The 17733-nt window shown below is 44.6% G+C and overlaps 1 protein-coding gene across 1 annotated transcript in view; it reads right to left on the bottom strand.

The window, feature by feature from the left end:
• KCNH5 (potassium voltage-gated channel subfamily H member 5) overlaps nt 1–15082 on the bottom strand; it is a 153211-nt gene extending 138129 nt beyond the window's left edge. The window contains exons 1-2 of the mRNA XM_030949319.1: nt 14983–15082; nt 1687–1810 (exon numbers count right to left, since the gene is read on the bottom strand). Of these exons, the coding sequence (XP_030805179.1) occupies nt 1687–1810; nt 14983–15055 (197 nt within the window). The 5' untranslated portion in view covers nt 15056–15082. The remainder of the gene's footprint in view (nt 1–1686; nt 1811–14982) is intronic.
• Nucleotides 15083–17733: the final 2651 nt, after the last annotated feature.

Below are 17733 nucleotides of genomic sequence, written 5' to 3'. Positions count from 1 at the left end.
AGAGGATGGCAGAGAGCAAAGGGGAAAGTGCGTCTGTATCTCCAGAGCAGCTGGGATCAGGCTGTTTCCTTCAGCCCCACAGAGTGTATTGACTCTGTTGCTACTGTGTGAATGAATATTTGATTTCAACAGCACATGCCCATATCCTGCCTCTCTTGCCCCTGAGAGGACATCTGGCTGCACAGAGCAATTCCAGATCTTGCTTCCTCCTCTTCCCTGCAGATGAGAGCAGTGTCCACACACCAGTGTGGCATTCACATTCTCTGAAAAAATTCCTTTGCCCAGGGTTTTTCTCCTGGAAAGCTGAAAGGCAGCAAAAGAGGCCTCGGAGAAAAGGAAAACAATTCTTATCTCATTTGCTTCTCCTGTGTTGTGCTCATGTGGAATGTGTTTGGAGATTGTTTACCCACAGGTGATTGTTCCATTGGATTCTTGTGTTAGTTGTTTTCACACTTTGGCCAATCAGGGCCAAACTGTGTCAGGACTCTGGAAAGAGTCACGAGTTTTCATTATTAGCTTTTTAGCCTTCTGTAAGTATCCTTTCTGTATTCTTTAGTATAGAATAGTATAGTATTCTTTAATATAATATAGTATGATAAATAATAAATTAGCCTTCTGAGAACACGGAGTCAGATGCATCACTCCTGCCTTTGTCGGGGCACCTTGTTTACAATAAACAGCAGCTGCTGCTTTATGGAGGAAGCAGTGGCTGCTATCCAGGGACAGGCTCCCTGCCCACCCTGCCCCTCCCAGCTGAAGCATCAGCTGATCACCAGTGTATGGCAGCATCATCTCCCAGAAATCATCGCTGCAGATCACAGAATCACAGAACGGTTTGGCTTGAAAGGGACCTTAAAGATCCAAACCCCCTGACATGGGCAGGGACACCTTCCACTAGACCAGATTGCTCCAAGCTCCGTCCAGCCTGGCCTTGAACACTTCCAAATATTCCATCCTCTGTCCCCAGTGCCTGGAACTGGTCAGTCCCTGGAGGCAGAGAGGGAAAACCTACACAAACTTGTATCTCAGCCCTCCCTTCTTGCATTTGTCCCTCGCTTGCTTTGCTACACACACATTCAAACACATCAGGGAGCCAGTCCTTCCCCAAAAGCATCTCTTTCTAAAGGAGGCAGCAGGCACAGCTCAAATGCACATCCAGCCACAAATCACAGCTGCTGGCTCCTGGAAGACCACCAGTAAAAGAAAAAAGCCATAAAGCTGCAATGCTTAGAGTAAATATATCAGCAGCCTAATCACTCTCTTGGGAATAAAGATGCACTTTATGCATTACTGGGCTCTGTGTATGCTTAATAATAGGGGCCAGCGTGGGCTGCAGAAGAGCCCACTGCCTCCTGGCATGTAACAGCAGAACTCAGAACAATCTAGCAAAAGTGCCTTTGAACTATATTACCTAAAATCCCACTCTCTTTACTGGATGATTAGCTAGAGTATATTCCCACCAATACTAGCCAGGATAAATTTCAAAGTGCTTTATCGTGTTCTGTATAAGGTGTGAGTTGTATAAATTCTGTATCAGTTTCATTTAAATCCTGTTTTAAGACTTCAACACCTGCAAAACAATGCCTTTCTTACCTCAATCCTTTCTCCCAAACCCTCACCATTCCTCCCAGCAGATTAAAAGTTTCCAAGTGCACCATGGGGCAGCAAAAAAGGCCATGGGCATACCTGCAGGTGCTGCTCTTCTGCATGACGTCAGCTCGGTGGTATCCAGAGAGTTTGCAAAATCCGTCATTACTGTAAACTACGGGCCAGTCCACAATCTGGGCGTTTCCCAACAAGAAACTGGATTCTGAAAAGGACAAAGAGCACAAGGGAGAAAAGGGCTGCTGTCAGTGGCAAAGTACAGAGAAATCCTGCTTGTGTTAAACAGCAGACGCAGAGTTATTTGTGACAGGAATGTCTACCTTGGCATTTCAGAGGGAAATCCAAGTGGACATCTGAAAAGAATTTGTGATCAAACAGAATAACTGTATGATAATAATCATAATCCTGGTAATGCAAGGAGCTTCCTACACCACAAAACACCAATATAAGCCCCAACTCCTTAACAATTTAGAAAGCATTCATTTATTCACCACATCTGGGCAAGACAGCATGTTTTAGTTTTATTTGATACATATCTTGAAAGCAACATTAAATTAACGTGCAAACTGAGTTTTAAATGCTGAATAGTATCCGTGCCCAAAGCTGATAATGACTCTTTTGCTTGAGAAGGAATTTTTTCTTCCTGGCAGGTCTGAGTCTGTTTTGCAGGACACAGCCAGCATCCCTGGAATGAGGGAGAGTGTCAGGTGACACTGGGGAAAGCAGATGTTTTAAAATTGTAGTCCATGGTAATCTTTATTGTTTTCTTTATTTTTACTGTTAGTTTTCAATTTCATTTTGACTACAGCTATGGAACTATATGGTCCCATTCACTGGTGCTAAAAAGCTATTAAAATGTAACTATTAACAATCATTGCTGCATAAAAATTACAGGAAATGTTCCTTTCAGCAGTTCTTGGGGGAGAAAAAAGGGATATTTTTACAAATTTTCCTCATAATAGCCAAAGAATGGTTATGACAACAACAGACATTTACTCAGGTGTGCATACTGATCTAAACATAAAAGTGACACTGAGTTTGCATGAGCTACACATCCCCTACTCAGAATGTTTATAACTGTGACTGGATTGTACATTCTGCAAATATTATTCTATTGGATAAGGAACATGTATTTTAAAAAACAGTAATTCTATCTTTTTTCTTTATAAGCATGAATTTTGGAAAAAAAATAATCTGGAGATTATTGGATTTTCACAGAAAAGCAGATTTTAAAATATTTAAAAGCCAACCAATGTGGGAAATAGAAGTATAGATTTTGTGAAATCTGCTTTTACACTCAAGGCATTTATTCAGATCCATCACAAATAGTCTTTAAGCCCAAATGTCAACTTTAAAAATTTGCTTTCCTGCCCAGAAAGATGCTCTCGTTACAAACAGCAGAAGACACAGAGTAAAACCTGAGCATTATATAAAATATCCCTGGATTCCACCAGCTCAAACCCCTGGGAACAAAGGGTTTGCTGGAGCTCATCCCACTGTACTGGCATTCCCCCCACACCTGCATCTCCACTGATGTCTAAAGATTTTTTACCTTTTTATATATTTTCATATATTTTTAGCCTTGTAGATTTTTAATACATGTATACTGTCTAGTGCTTTTCCTGCCCTTTCTCATAATAAGCTAACCCTTTTCTATCACATTGTCAAAATTCTGTTTAACCTTATACTTAAGGAGAGAATTTCTAATAAGGACATTTTGTTTTCCACAAGAACCTAACAGATATAACAAGAAAATAGGGCAAAGAAGCCCCGGGAGCAACTCCAAAGGGCTGGCCCAAGGGTGGGTTACTGGGGTAACTGATTTCCTATTGGATGTACTGGCCAGACACACTAATTAATTAACCTTAAAAAAATGGTGAAAATCCTTTTTTACGTGTGCACAGAGCCGTATTTGCGCACTGTATTTAGCAGTTTTCATTAAAGAGTTGGTTTTTATCTTACCACTTTAACAGCGTTGCAATGTTTTTTCCTTTTGTCATTAAGCAGCACCTCCAGTTTGGAAAAGGGGAGACACCCCCAACCCCCCAAACCTGGGCTGTCCCCATGGCTGCCACCCCATCACCACCACAATCCAGAAGCTGGAGATGCTGGGAGCATCAGCAATTCTGAATTTCCCACCCCACAGGTGGGAAAAGGCTGCAATTTAAATTTGGAAAGATTGTCTTTCTAGAACCATCTCTGGCCAAAATTCCGCTCACACACTCTCAGGCTCTCTAGCTAGTCAGAGTGACCCCAAGAAGGGTTGGAAAGTCTCTTTTCCCAGCCCAGTGCTTGAAGAAGGAGTCAGAGCTCTTTATTTCTCGGTCTCAAGGTTGTTTATTGTTCCTTATCTATAAAATATTTTCTCCTGTCCAGCTGAGGTCTGTTCAGCAGGACAGTCGAGGCATTCTGCCTGCCCCCAGGATGGTGTTATGTCTTTATACTAAAAACTACATGTACAATATTTACAATTACTTCCCAATACCTATCACCTATGTTAGACAGTGAGCTTCTACTCTAAACCAATCTAAAAGTGCCAGCATCACAGCAAAATATGGAGGCCAAGAAGAAGGAGAAAGGCTGGACACGCCCAGATCCCTCCATCTTGCCTCCTAAACCCCCATTCTAAAAACCCCAAAATCTACTTTTTCACCTTGTAATAAATTCACTATCATTCTACTAAAGCTGTCATGGCTTGCAGATCTTCATCTAAGGTTGGTAACTTGCTCCATGGGTCATAATCAAACCCACAGGCATGCTGGGCTCTGTGCCAGGGTCTCTGAGCCCCCTGGCAGGGGTCTTGGCTGCTCAGGACAGCCAGAGGGATGTCCTGGGTCCTGACAACACACCTCAACACAAAGGGCATAGCCTGGTGGTGATGCACTTAGGGGTGCTCTGCACATCCCTGATCTCCCCAGAGGGCCACAGTCCAATAGCAGACAACCCTCCTGCAAAGCCTTCCCAGCCTCACACATGAACTCAGTCGGGTATTCCCACCACGTCACTGTTGCAGGACACAGAGCACACAGCAGAAGATACGTGGTGCAGCCAGATAAATAGCATTTAATGGTTGTTTTCTATGGATTTTATACTACTTTGCACCTGAGGGTCTCAAAATATTTGATAAGGCATTCAACAAACTGATCAAATCCACAAGAAACTTGGGAGAGGAAAAAATGTAAAGCCAAGCTATTGACAAATTGTTGTGGGTCTGTTTTTCTTTTAAATTCCATAAAATTCGAGGTAAAAAAGACACTAGAAACATCTTGGTAGATATTAGTATTTTTAATTTTTAAGGTTAGATCAGATCCATAATATTCATATTAGAAATTTGACCAGATTTTAGACGGTGTTTTCTCTTGTCCCCTTGAATTTTGCTTTACTTAATTGACTTCTTTTTTTTACCCTTGTCTCCTAAGCAAGCAAAGCTCATTCATCCATGCTCAGCACAGGAATATGAATCATAGAATCTTTTAGGTTTGAAAAGACCTCCAAGATTATTGAGCCCAACTGTAAATTCAGCACTGCCAGGTCCATTACCAATATGTGTGTGTGTGTATGTGTGTGTGTGTGTGTGTGTAAAATTCCAGTTGAAGGAAGATCTTAAATCAATCTTTGCCTCTTGTTAGGGACCAATAAATCCAAGTGCAGGCACAAATCCACAGGAATCCACGTTTCATTAATGCTGCTGCTCACTGAGCAACTTGATAAAATTGAAGGAAGAGCAGGTCAGTGTCTGACCCTCCAGTTTTATTGGGTACCCAAATCTCAGTATTCACACAACCCTCTGTATTTAACCTACCTTATATTTTATCACGAGTCATTATTTTCTTCAACCAGGACATAATTAATTCTTCCCTCTTCCTACAGCTACAAATCATAACTCCATGCAGATTTAATTCTACATGAGCCAGTCCATACCCAGCTGTAAAAATCCAAACTGTGTACTGGATGACAGGACATTGTGAGAGAACCTCTCTGGTTTTGACCATAATTTTATAAAATCATGTTATCACCACTAACTATTCATTGAAAGTCCATTTCTGCAGTTCCCTCCAATGAGGGTGGATCCACAGCCAGTTCTGGACTAAATCCTGCATGCCTGACTTTCCTATTCCCACAGTTCAGATTCATGATTTCCTGGCTAAGAAAGGTCATCACAGTTGTGTCTTCGATTATTATTTCCACAAGTCTACGGCAAATTCCACTCTGTCCAATTTCCAGCTGCCTGAACCAGGTGTAAGAGACAAGGGCTGGAAAAAACCTCATTTTATCTCTATCTCCAGTTGCCACAGGGCAGCCAAAAATGGATGTGTTCAGACTCCTTTCATGGGAGAGGCAACTTCTCCTTCCCTGCTCGAGTCTTTGACAGATAAAAGGGGTGGTTTAGACTCTCTTCAGAAGAAAAAGGAGCCAACAAAAGGTCTGGAAATGGCAGGGTGATGGGCATGGCAGCAGCACTGGGATCTCCATAGCCATATTCCTGTCAAAGCCAATAGACAAGAACTACATTCTGCAACAAGTCTTTTGAGAGAATATGTTATATTGGAGGTATTCTCAAGAACAAGTGTTTCTTAAGAGAGTTTAGTTACTTATAACTGGGCGTCACTGAATCCAGCCACTACACCTACACCAGAACACATGACTTTACTTTAATTGTGTCACAACTTCATGGAAAGATCACAACAGGGATTGCCAAGGACAGCCAAAGTTATGAATGGCAGGGCACAAATACAGCTGATATCACCTGTAAGGTGCTGTGAACCAAAACCTGTGCAATATCCCTGCTGTGCCCAGAAAGGAAAATCTCTCTCTGTGAAGCTCCCAATCTCACAAGTATTTTTCTACAGAAGCTGGGGCTTCCCCACTGGTCAGAGAGACACTGGTGACTGCTGAAAGCAGGACAGCAACTCTGACAGCCTCTGTCTGATCCAGCATGTGGTGAAACTACAGGAAACTGGGTTACAGATGACCATGGTATGGTATCTCAAACTCTGAAAACACTTACATGCAGCTAATTTCAAAACTCACATGATGATTATCCCAAAATCCCTGGTGATGGGTTCATCCTTCTTGGATTTCTCCAATGCACTGCAAGTGCACGTCCACTTCCCATTTCCTTACAGATAAAAGGCCAATTTTTATTATTTCTAAGCTTGTCTTGATGTCAATTTTTATGATTTATAAGCCTGTCTTGATGTCATTGCCTCCACCAACCAACTTCTTCACCCATTCCCCTTTGTGATGCACTGTAGGGAGCCCAAATCACAGCTCTGTAGGTTGTGCATGCTCCTTGACTGGACACCTCTGAACACCAGTGTCTGTTGTCTGTCTGTCTGTCTATAAGGAAAGCAGGGTCTGCCAGCAGATTCATCTGTCTCCGAGTTGCCAGATTCCTCTCAGGAAGGCAGCAGGCTTTTTATTAACTAACATAACTCTCCTATTTGCAAGGTTTAATGCTGATGGCAAGGAAACAGGGTATTAGAGGCATACCGTCAGCAAAACTTCACGTTGGAAAGCACAGTTGAGGAAAACAATTTTTTAAAAGGCACTGCATTTGCTGTTGCCACGATTTTATTTTGTAAAAAAGGCTCTTTTGTATAAAGGCAGCCTATGCTGTAGAGCAGCAAGCTTTTAATCTTACTCTATCTTGCAGTAGCTGGCACTCAACACGGTGCTGAGCCTTGTGTTTGTTATTAAAACAAAATAAAAAGACCACAGCGTGCAAGCAATTTTTTTAACTAAAAAATGCCTAAAGCAGTGTAAAATTCTTGTTATGTAATGACAGGAGAACAAGAACAGCTAAATCATTCCAGGAGATATGCTTAACCAAGTGAGAAACATTGTCTCTAATCATCTTTTCTCAAGAACGCTTGGGTACCACTTGCAACCAAAATTGTTTAAATCACCATTTTTGAGAATTCCCTCTCTTCTCAAGGAAACTGGCAACTGACCTTTTTTTAGAAAGGTCACCACTGAAAAGATGTTCTAAAGAAAATAAAGTAGTAGCAAAACACAAACAATAATAATGATTATAATAACAAAAAGCAGCAGCGTTTTCATGTAGGAGCAAATTCCTACCGCTGTCAACTTTACACAGAGCTGTCCTTCAGAAATACCACCCTTCCACTGCACAGCAAAAGCAGCTCAGACCTCATGGGGGCTGGGAAATATCTGGAATTTGCCTTTTTTTTTCTCTCATATAAAAGCCCCAAACCCCTTCAACTGCTGTCAGTTGATTCTCTTCAAATCTACACAGGGTCAGCAAATTGCTGCAGACTTGTTTAGATCATCTTGGAAAGGGTGCACTCAGGATGGGGTGTAATAAAAAAAGGTCTCTTTTTGAATTTTCTTAGCTTTCCTGAGCGAGTTCTGGCCCTGACAATCCGTGGTGTTGTCTGTGCTGACTCCAACCATGTGCTCCAGATGTGCTGCATCCCCATGGAATACAGAGGAAGATCCTAAACCTTCTTGGAGGGGCACAGCCCTCTGAAATCTGCCTCAACAGGCACCAACATCCCTCCAGCTCTGGGGCTGGCTGCAGACAAACCTCTGCTCTTGAAGCATAACCTCCACCAGCACTTTGTACTCCTGTCTGTAAAACCACAGTGCTGTTTCCTAACAAAGCTATAATTTCCCCAGTGTCTTTAAAGCATGCAAAACATCAGTGTCATCCAATTTACCCAGTACATTAAGTGTTGCTTGCCTGAAAAAAAAACCAAAAAACCTCTCAAAGGACTGATTCTTTACGTCACCTTTCTGTGCCAGTGTTGTCTTTATTTAATGCTCATATTAGGAAGATGCAGAGGGCCAAACTCAGAGCAAGGTGTGATCACACTGACTGTGCTGAAATTATCCACTTCCTGCCTCAAAACCGTGCTCCTCAAATAAAACAGAAGATGAATAATCCAGCCCTGGCTGAAATATTAAATCCACATGTAAGCCACTCAGCTGGGAACACAGCAGCCTTCAGCAACTGAGCAAGCGAGCTCAAGAAGAAAAATTAGACCCTGCCTGAAATTTACCTCCTCGAAAGTCAGAAAATTCACTGCAGTCATTTGGAATGTGGAAGCCCACAAACAGCCCCTGCCTTTCCTGTGGCACATCACTGACCCCAGGAAGAGCTCTGAGGCAGTAAGGACATGAGAGGATCTCTATGATATACCTGAAAAATGACATTTCATACAATTCTGATCACAGTTTCTCCCCCACCCATCCATTTATCCTAGAATTAAACTAACCCTCACCTATCCCACTTATCATCTAAATGCCACTGCTGAATCTGCTCTCTATTAAAATTATGCAGAACACAACACAGATGTACTGGGACTAAATTCAAACTGGAGGATGTTGTAGCTCTCACTCAAGGCACACAGGCACCCTCAGGGAGAAGCAGAATCCAGATTTCCAGCTTTACACAAATGAAAGTGCTGCCTTCCCATTCCCAGAGGAGAAAATTGTGGTACCAGGAGCTCTTCAGACGCAGGGCTCCTCTTGCAAACACTGAGCCCGCAGCGAGTCCTGGCTGCAGTTCCACAGAGCCTGGCTGCTTCTTAGAAAAAACCTGTTTGGGCAGAAAATCGGCTGCACCCCCTGTGCTCTCCAGGGGCTGGAGCAAAGCTTTCCACAGGACTGATCCCAGAACCCCTCCTGGGTGGGGAGTCAGGCCCTTGGGATAGCCAGGGCTTAGCAGTTCCAATAGCCAGTCCCCTGAGTGTGCTGATTAAACAAGTATTGTCCTTTTTTTTTTTTTATCTGAAAAGCAGATTATTAGAGTTCCAACTCCAAAAATCTTCTATTATTTAATGTTATCAAATCAGAAAATCCTATTTCCTTCAGCTATCCAAGAGAATAACTTAAAATCCCAGTTTACCACCAGACAGCACCCTGTAAAACAGGCTAATTAAATGTATTTCCACTTCCTGAGATTATTCTTTGGCTGCAAACTCTTTCCAAGTGCAACAAGAAAACCTGAATGTTTCCTTAAAAAAAAAAAATCATCAATTTAATTATTTTTCTTCTCTCAGGTTTCAACATTAACCTGGGAATGCAGCAACTCTTGCAGTGACCTCTTGTGGCAAGTGCTCAGCAGCTCTCAAACTTCCCCCAAAAAGAGAGGATGGAAACCTCTCCCACCAAGTACAGAATAAAAGAAAGTAATATAAGAAAAATATTACAAAAATAAGAAAAGAGAAAGGAGGGAAGGAAGGAGGGAAGGAAGGAGGGAAGGAAGGAAGGAAGGAAGGAAGGAAGGAAGGAAGGAAGGAAGGAAGGAAGGAAGGAAGGAAGGAAGGAAGGAAGGAAGGAAGGAAGGAAGGAAGGAAGGAAGGAAGGAAGGAAGGAAGGAAGGAAGGAAGGAAGGAAGGAAGGAAGGAAGGAAGGAAGGAAGGAAGGAAGGACAGTGATACAATTTGAAATAAAACCAGCTGATCATATCTCAAGAAAATCCAGCTTTTCCTTTCGCTAACAACATTACATTCTTTAAGTTTCTAAATTAATAAAATGGCACAGAGCTTCCATAACTATTTTTAAAAGTAAAAATAAACACTTTAGACCATACAGAACTCCCCCAATTTCAGCAGCAGCAAACAGAGATGCCTAATCTGTCGGTGCTCAGCGAGCCCACTTGAAAAGCAAGGAAAACAGGGTGTCTGCAATTGCAAACCCCTCACATATGTCATCTAGTAATGCTTGCCAGTGTAAAAATCCACTTTGCATTGATTTACGTGTCAGCAAGCTCCCTGCAGTCACAGAAACTGCAGAAGGAGCCCTGTGCCTTCGAATGCCAAAGAAAACCCCAATGACATGAGCACCTTGGTAATCCCTTCTTTAACTCCTGAGCTGAACTGGAGGATGGAAACTTTCACCCCACAGTGCATCCTGCTTTCATGCAGGGATTTGGGGAACTGCTGAGCCCTGCATTTTTCTCAGAGGATCCCAAGTGACAGACATCCACTAAACTTGAAGTACTTTGCTTTAAAGAACTTTCTCTGTGCAGCATGTGTGATTTAATTGGTGCCAGATGAAAATGAAGCTTGTTTTAATATAGGGGAGAGAAGCCCACGTGCATCACATCCCACATCCCTGCCTGGAAGACGGGAACCCTACACAGCAAGTAAGAACAGAAGAGCCAAGAGACACTTATTTTATCTGTAATACCAGTGGAATAAAAATTTTAAATTGTCTTACTGATACAGATGTGACACTTGTTTCTCCCTCCTTTCCAGGTAACCTGCCTTGACAAAAATCACCTGTGAACAGAGCTGATCCTTCCACCCGCCAGTCACAGGGACCCAGCAGGGCATAAAGGTCTGTGTAAAGGAACTGCTTTTTAGGAACATAGCATAACGCTGAAAAAGGCCAGGAATAAAATTATAGCTTCATTAAAACTCATGCTGAAATTCCCATGTAAGCCTTAGAGAGCCAAAATTTCATCCCAGTGTCAAAATGCATTTGTGAAAGACCCACTTTCATGAGGAAGCTTCTAAGAGTTATTGCAACAGAAACAATATCCAATAATGATGACTCTTATCATATAGATAAGATTATATAGTTTTTCACTAAATTCATCCCCTCTTCCAGACTGTCAGCAGTCTTTATTGCAGATTGCTGCCAAATCCCAGACTCACCCTTTCCATAAATTCATGCTCTACCATAAAAGCAGATTATGCCATTAACATACACTTAATTTTTCTGCTGACAGAATCTGTGAAAGCAAGACAAAACTTGCATGGCTCAACTTGCTAGATGACTCTGCCCATGGGACAGGTCCATAAATCCCAGCCCAGATCTAGAGACTTGCCCAATTCTGTACCCTCTGCACTTGCACAGCGCTGAGCGGGGGTCAGTATCACTCAGAGCTCTGACTGCACTGAAGAAGTGAACAACAATATCAGTAATAACAGGCACAGCCTGCTGAGAACATCTTGGGAGAGAACATTGCCCTTAGGATGGTCCTTATTAAACATCCCAAATACTAATGGCAGTAAAAGGCAGTCACCTTAATGTGATTTAGCCCAGTGCTCTCACAAAACACCTTTCAGCTCAGCAAAACACCTGGTGCTCTTCAGATCTAGGGCACAGCCAAGGCTGGAGCGAGGTCGTATCAATCTTTGTGAGCCTCAGATAAGCCTCAATGTATTTCCACTGTGCTTTAAAAGAAGAAAGGAAAAAAAAAGATTGCAGGGAGTGCACTGAGATTACCCTGAAGACAGGGCTGCTTGCCCCTTTCCCCAGGCACAGCAGCCCTAAGGACAGAGGGCTCTCCCCATGGGCTTTGGCTCTCCTCAAATGGACCTCAGCTGCGGTGAGGGCAAAGACCTGCAAAGCAGAGGCTTCCATGCACCCCCCATGCTTTGGGAAGGACCTGCAGCCTGTGATGGTGCCCAAACACCAACCTTCAACACTGACCTAAAACACTTCACAAGCTCCAAGGTGTAAAGCTGTCTCCAAAGGAGACGTTGCTCCCTCTCCATCACATCGTTGTTTACCTCTCCATCACTCTGATAGAAGCTCCATCCTTCCCAAACACCCTGGCATGGAGAGGGGCATCCAGCAGGGCAGCCCAGCTCTCCCAGTCTCACACACAGAGGGTAAAGAGCCTTGGTCACCGTTTCATGGCCACCCTGGCCACAGCCACCCCGTTCCTTTCTGCTCGGCTCCTTGGTGCTTTGCTCATGGCTGCACACTGTGAGGGCTTCTCCCACAATTTTAACCTGATGAGCAGCCAAAGATGAGGTAAAAAGGAAGGGTTCTCGACATTGCTAAAGAGAAAATGCCCAAATAATGCTGAAAATCTAATATATGATTGCTTTTAACACCAGGCTAGACACCACACCAAGCCTGCACACCGTGTTCCTGCTACACCTGCTCCCAGTCCTGACTTTCCACATTTTAAAATTATTACAATTTTGTCTATAAATTTTGTTATTAGGATCCATCTCTGGTAACTCTGAGTAATTTGTCTCCATCAACACTTCATTTTGAAGCCATTGCTTCTATTTCACCTGAAGAAGAGCCTATCTGCTGAAATACCTGCCTGATTTTTTCCAGCAGTACCCGAAGCCTAACAGAAGTTATTATCCGTACCTACAAACCTTCTCTTGGTTGTTAAGAAAAGATTTATGATCAAGAAGTGCAATGGGATCGCATAAATGTGACAAATCTCAAAAGAGAATGTTCCTGAACCAGGAACGGTGACAGAAAGGCTTTTGGGGAGAACGCTGAAGATGTATTTTAAAAAACAATCATCAGTCTTCCCTTCATCCCATTCCTCAAATTGTCAATGAAAAATCCCTTGGAACTTGGTGAATCTAAGTCTAAAAACAAACCCAGCAGACCAAATCCTTGTCTTCTTCCGAGCACTGGCAGGAGATACTTGAACCAGATTTGCTCCACTGTATGCTATTAAGTTTGGATTAAACAGTACTGAATCCAATGAAAATTACTATTTCTATAAAAGATAATTAAGGCTATGTCCTGGATGACAAAAATAAGAACTAAATCATGTTTCAGCTCACAACACTGACAACTTACATGAGTTAAGTACGAATTCCCAATCTACTTTCCTCTTTGTGTCCAACAGGGAAGATTTACCTCTCTAGTGAACACCATGCTTAGACATCATCAGTGGCACAGAAAAAGCAGAATGAATGACCAGATCAGCATGATTTATGCTCCTAAATTAAACCAGGTTAAAAACTGGAGGGGATCCATGCTTTTAAAGTATAATGTTCAAAAGCCTTCTGAGCTTTTCCAATTTTTGATGTCTCAAAGCTTTACTGAGCTTTCACCAGGGAGCATCTGGGATTTAATTAGAGCATGATACAAAACCATGGCATTCCCAAACCATGCTCCCAGCCCTACCACTGACATGCTGCAGGACCAAGGGAAATCAGCTGTGATGCCCCAAGCCCCCATTCACACCACAATTTCATGAACAGGTTGAGAAAACCTCTGCATGTCCTCTTCCACAAGGAGCTGTGAAGTGTAATTAAATTCCACCCAACACTTTGAAAACACAGAGGGAAAGTGCTATATAAATGCCTATTAATTAAGCCTGCATTTAATATTCTGGGAAATAAATACACTATTGTGGGAAAGCAGCTCTTGGAGATCGGGCAGCTACAGGGCTTGACAGGGAGTCAGCTGCAGACCACAGAACTGACAACACAACAGGGAGGAAGCCCCCCAAAAACAGCTTAATACAAAGCTGGCATTTTAACACACAACATTTTAAAACAAATTCCAACTCCTCATCCCACTCCTGCTCATGAGGAAAATCCATGAATCACCAGTTCACTACCCACTGTCCAAATCCACTCCAAGCCAGCACACCAGACCACACTGGTGTGACTGAGAGGTACATCCACCACTGTGCAATATGGAAAGGTGGAAAGAAACATTTTTCAGCACAATTTCACAACCTACTGGTGTCTTGATTAATACTAAATGTAGTAATTCTTCTCTATGCTCTGCTCTGCTCACCTTTCCCACTCCTGTTCCCAGGTGTACGCTGGCCCAGCAATGCTTCCCCATGGCAGCATCACCCTAAACCTGGGCTGACCAAGGAGTTATCTTTTAGCAAAACCCAAAATCAAGTTCTCCTACATTTGTGCAAACACTCCTATGTCTCAGTAGTTCTGTGCCAGTGCAAAAACTACATTAAAAAATGAATGTAACTAGCACTGGACTTGCCTAAAGCAGCAGCTACACCAGCACACCCAAAGAGACAGTGGGCTGCAAACACATCGTAACTTTAATGGAGCTGTGTACAGTGCTCTTGATCAGAGCTTTGCACTAGAACGGATGAAATTAACTCCGGCAGCAAGGAATAACTGGATGCCAGAGTCCTGAACTAGCCCTGTAAATATTCACCTAACAGAGGAGCCGTAAATGACCAAGTGCAGACAGTTCTTAACCCATTTGCTCAGCCACAGGATTGCCATCATCCAAACCACAGGCACTCCCTCACCGCTTTCCCGGCACCTTCGGCACAGACTTCAAAGTGCCACAGAATTGCAAAAAAACTTTGAGCCCCCTGAATGGAAATAGTTGTAAGCCCTAATTATTACAAAACTAAAGAACAAGAAAAAAATATTTAAAAATTTAAAGACCCTATGAGCGAAGAGGATAAATAGATAATCGTAAAAGAGAAGAAGGTTCGAATTGGCAGCAGCGATTGCGATGTGAGAAGTGCGGGGAGACAGGGCAAGGACCGCGAGGGGATGCTCCGGAGGGGACGAGCGGATCGCGTTCCTTGAAGGCACCGCTTTGGCACGGACCCACCGGCGCGGCAGCGCCGGAGGGACCGAGGGATGGATGGATGGACGGACGGATGGACGGAAGGACGGATGCATGACGGGGGGGATCTCTCACCGCTGGAGCGCCGGACGATGTTCTCCAGGAAGGTGTTCTGCGGTGCCACCAGCCCTCTCTTGCCCCCCGGCATCCTGCAGCGCCGGGCTCGGGGGCCGGGGGTGCGCGGCGGCAGCGGCGGCGGCGGCGGCGGCGGGGGGCCGGCGGCGGCGGCGGCGGCGGCGGCGGCGGCGGCAGCGCCCGGTGCCCGTGAGTCGCGCAGGGGCGGCCGCGGCCGCTCATGGTAGTGGCGCCCCGCGGCGGCTGCAGCGCGGTCTGGGGCCGCGCCGCCCGCGCTCCCAGCGCCGCGCCCCCCCCCTGCGCCTGCGCGCCCGCCCCGCCGGCCCGGGGGACGCCCGGGGATGGGGGGGGACGGGAGGGGATGGGGAGGATGCGGGGAGGACGGGAGGGGATGGGGAAGGACGCCCCGGGATAGGGAGGATGCGGGAGGCGCCGCGCGGAGTCCGCGAGCATCCCCCGAGCATCCCCCCCACCCCGCCTTCGCTGGTCCCCTGCGAAGTTCTGCCCTGAGCGAAACTCAGCAAACGCCCTGGTTTTGCGTCTGTACGTTGTTTTGTTTGTGGTTGTTCTTTGGGTTATGGTTTGTTTTTTTTCTTTCCCCAGCGGTTGAGTTTGAGGGAAAACACTCGGGAATGCTTGAGTGGCACGCTGGAAGGCGGCCGCGCTTTGCCCGCAAAAGATAAACGCAAAGTGCAACGTAACGTGTTAAATGCCACTAGCCTTGCCTGAAGGCATCAACACATTTCTTGGATGATTCCCCCTTCTCCGTGCGAGGCAACAGGAGGCGGGTTTGGGGTTTCTCTCCTCGTATTTTCTCTTTTCCCCGCGTATTCAGGGACCACGCTCTGCCGCGCCGGAGCCCCAGAGGAGCAGGTGAGTCAGGGCCGGGAGCCGCCACGCCCGAGCTCCTGAGTGCGCTCTGCCCTGCTCCTGACCCAGCCGCCCTCCTCCCTCCAGCCCTTTCCTGACTAGGACAGTATTTTTTAGAGCTATGGACAGTAAAATCCTGGAAGGAATTTCTCGACCTACTGCTTCTGCCTCTGCTAATTTAGCATGCTGCTGCAGACAGGCAAGGATGGTAGAAGGAACTAAGACATGGAAATTCAGTGTTTGTTCAGAGCAGGAGCACGCTCTGCAGAGCACATCCCGCTGTGCCGCACACTCCTGCCCTGCTTGGCACAAGCAGCAGTGCTTCTCCCAGAGGACATCATTCCACTGTGGAAAAATCAATTTATTTATTTTTTCATTCTGCTTGCAACACCTGCTCCTTCCTGTGCTTGAGTCTTGGTCCAGCAAGGCACACTGAGGTCACCTGCACTCCACGGCTTAAAGTTTAAAATCTCTACCACACCAGGAGCTGTTGCTGGAGCAGCGCTTTCCTGGGTGCCACTACTGCTGTTCCTGGAAAATATCTGGTTTTCCTTTCATTTAAACAAATGCAAATCAGGAGCAGCTCAATGGGGAATGCTGACAGAAAACAAGTTTGAGGTGTGAACCAGACCCGATTTGTCAAACATTCCTGTTTTCGTCCCATCTTCAGGGCTTTCCTTAGAGTGGTGTGGTTTAAAAGATGCTCCTGCTGAGCACTGCCCCGAGGTGCAGGGGAATTTTTCTCCCGGTAATTGGACGGTGGAGGGCAAACACCTTTGTTTGTTTCAAGTGAGCTGTAGCTCACCTAACCCAGCCGTGCACAGGCAAATACTGAGTGACTGATCTGTCTGGACAGTGCTGCCAGGACCTCTGCTCCCCAGTTCCCTCCCTCCCAACCAATCTGAATTTTTCTACTCATTTCATTTTGAATTTTCTACTCATTTCATTCTAAAACCTAGATTTGTTGCTTGCCCTCCCATGCCCCTTTTCATCAAACTCCTTCTTGTTCACCCTTTCCACTAAACTTTTCATCATGCCCAAGAGTCACTCCATCCTGCTCCATCTCCTCCACTTCAGATCCCTTGTTTTTAAGTTCTGTTGCTGTATTTCCAGTGGCACTAATTAAGTAATAGGTTATGGAGAGAGACAAGCTCCAAAAACATATCTTTAAATGTCACAGACGTCAGACAGAAATGGCAAGACATGGTGGGATGTTGCTATACCAAGGGTGCAAAAAACTCCAGAGGACACTTCTTTCTTTTCCTGGAATGCTGGACGAGCCTAAAGATAACCTTGAAAAGAAGAGTCTGACAAAGAAAGCAAACTGGGAACTGCAAAGAGCCTCTTGTCTTCTTTTGGGAATCTTCAAATTGTGCTTGGAAACAGCATCGAACAACCACGCAGGAAACTGTCAGAAAGGTTTGAGGTCAGTGTAAGTAGGAAAAAGACAGCTAGGGAGCTTCTTTCCACATCAAAAATACCCCAGTCTCAACCTGCTGTTCTCAAGTGCAGCAGAAGACCCACTGTGATTCAAAATGCCTTTTTTTTTCCAGAATAGGTAAGTCGATACAGTTTCAATTTTAAGGAATTAATTAATTGTTAAAACATTAAAAAGAAAAAAAAAAGTAGTCTAAGCTAAATGTAACAACATTCCTGATGGATGATCAGAGCATTCCTAGTTCTTCTCTCTTCCTGGCTTGCAAACTTTGTTTCTTTAAGGGAAGAAACAAATTTTCCTTTCCTAAAAGGAAAAAGGCAGAAAGGGAATGAGCATATCGCTGTACCAGAGTAAAAGTAGTCATGATTTCGTCCTCTTCTGCTTCACCATTTCCTTTCTTCTGAAATTTGAAGCACCTGCTCATGGTGACTCCCCTCTTTTCT

This window comes from Camarhynchus parvulus, chromosome 5 (genome assembly GCF_901933205.1).
Source record: "Camarhynchus parvulus chromosome 5, STF_HiC, whole genome shotgun sequence".
Taxonomy (NCBI): Eukaryota; Metazoa; Chordata; class Aves; order Passeriformes; family Thraupidae; genus Camarhynchus; species Camarhynchus parvulus.
This window is presented reverse-complemented; position numbering and strand designations above follow the sequence as displayed.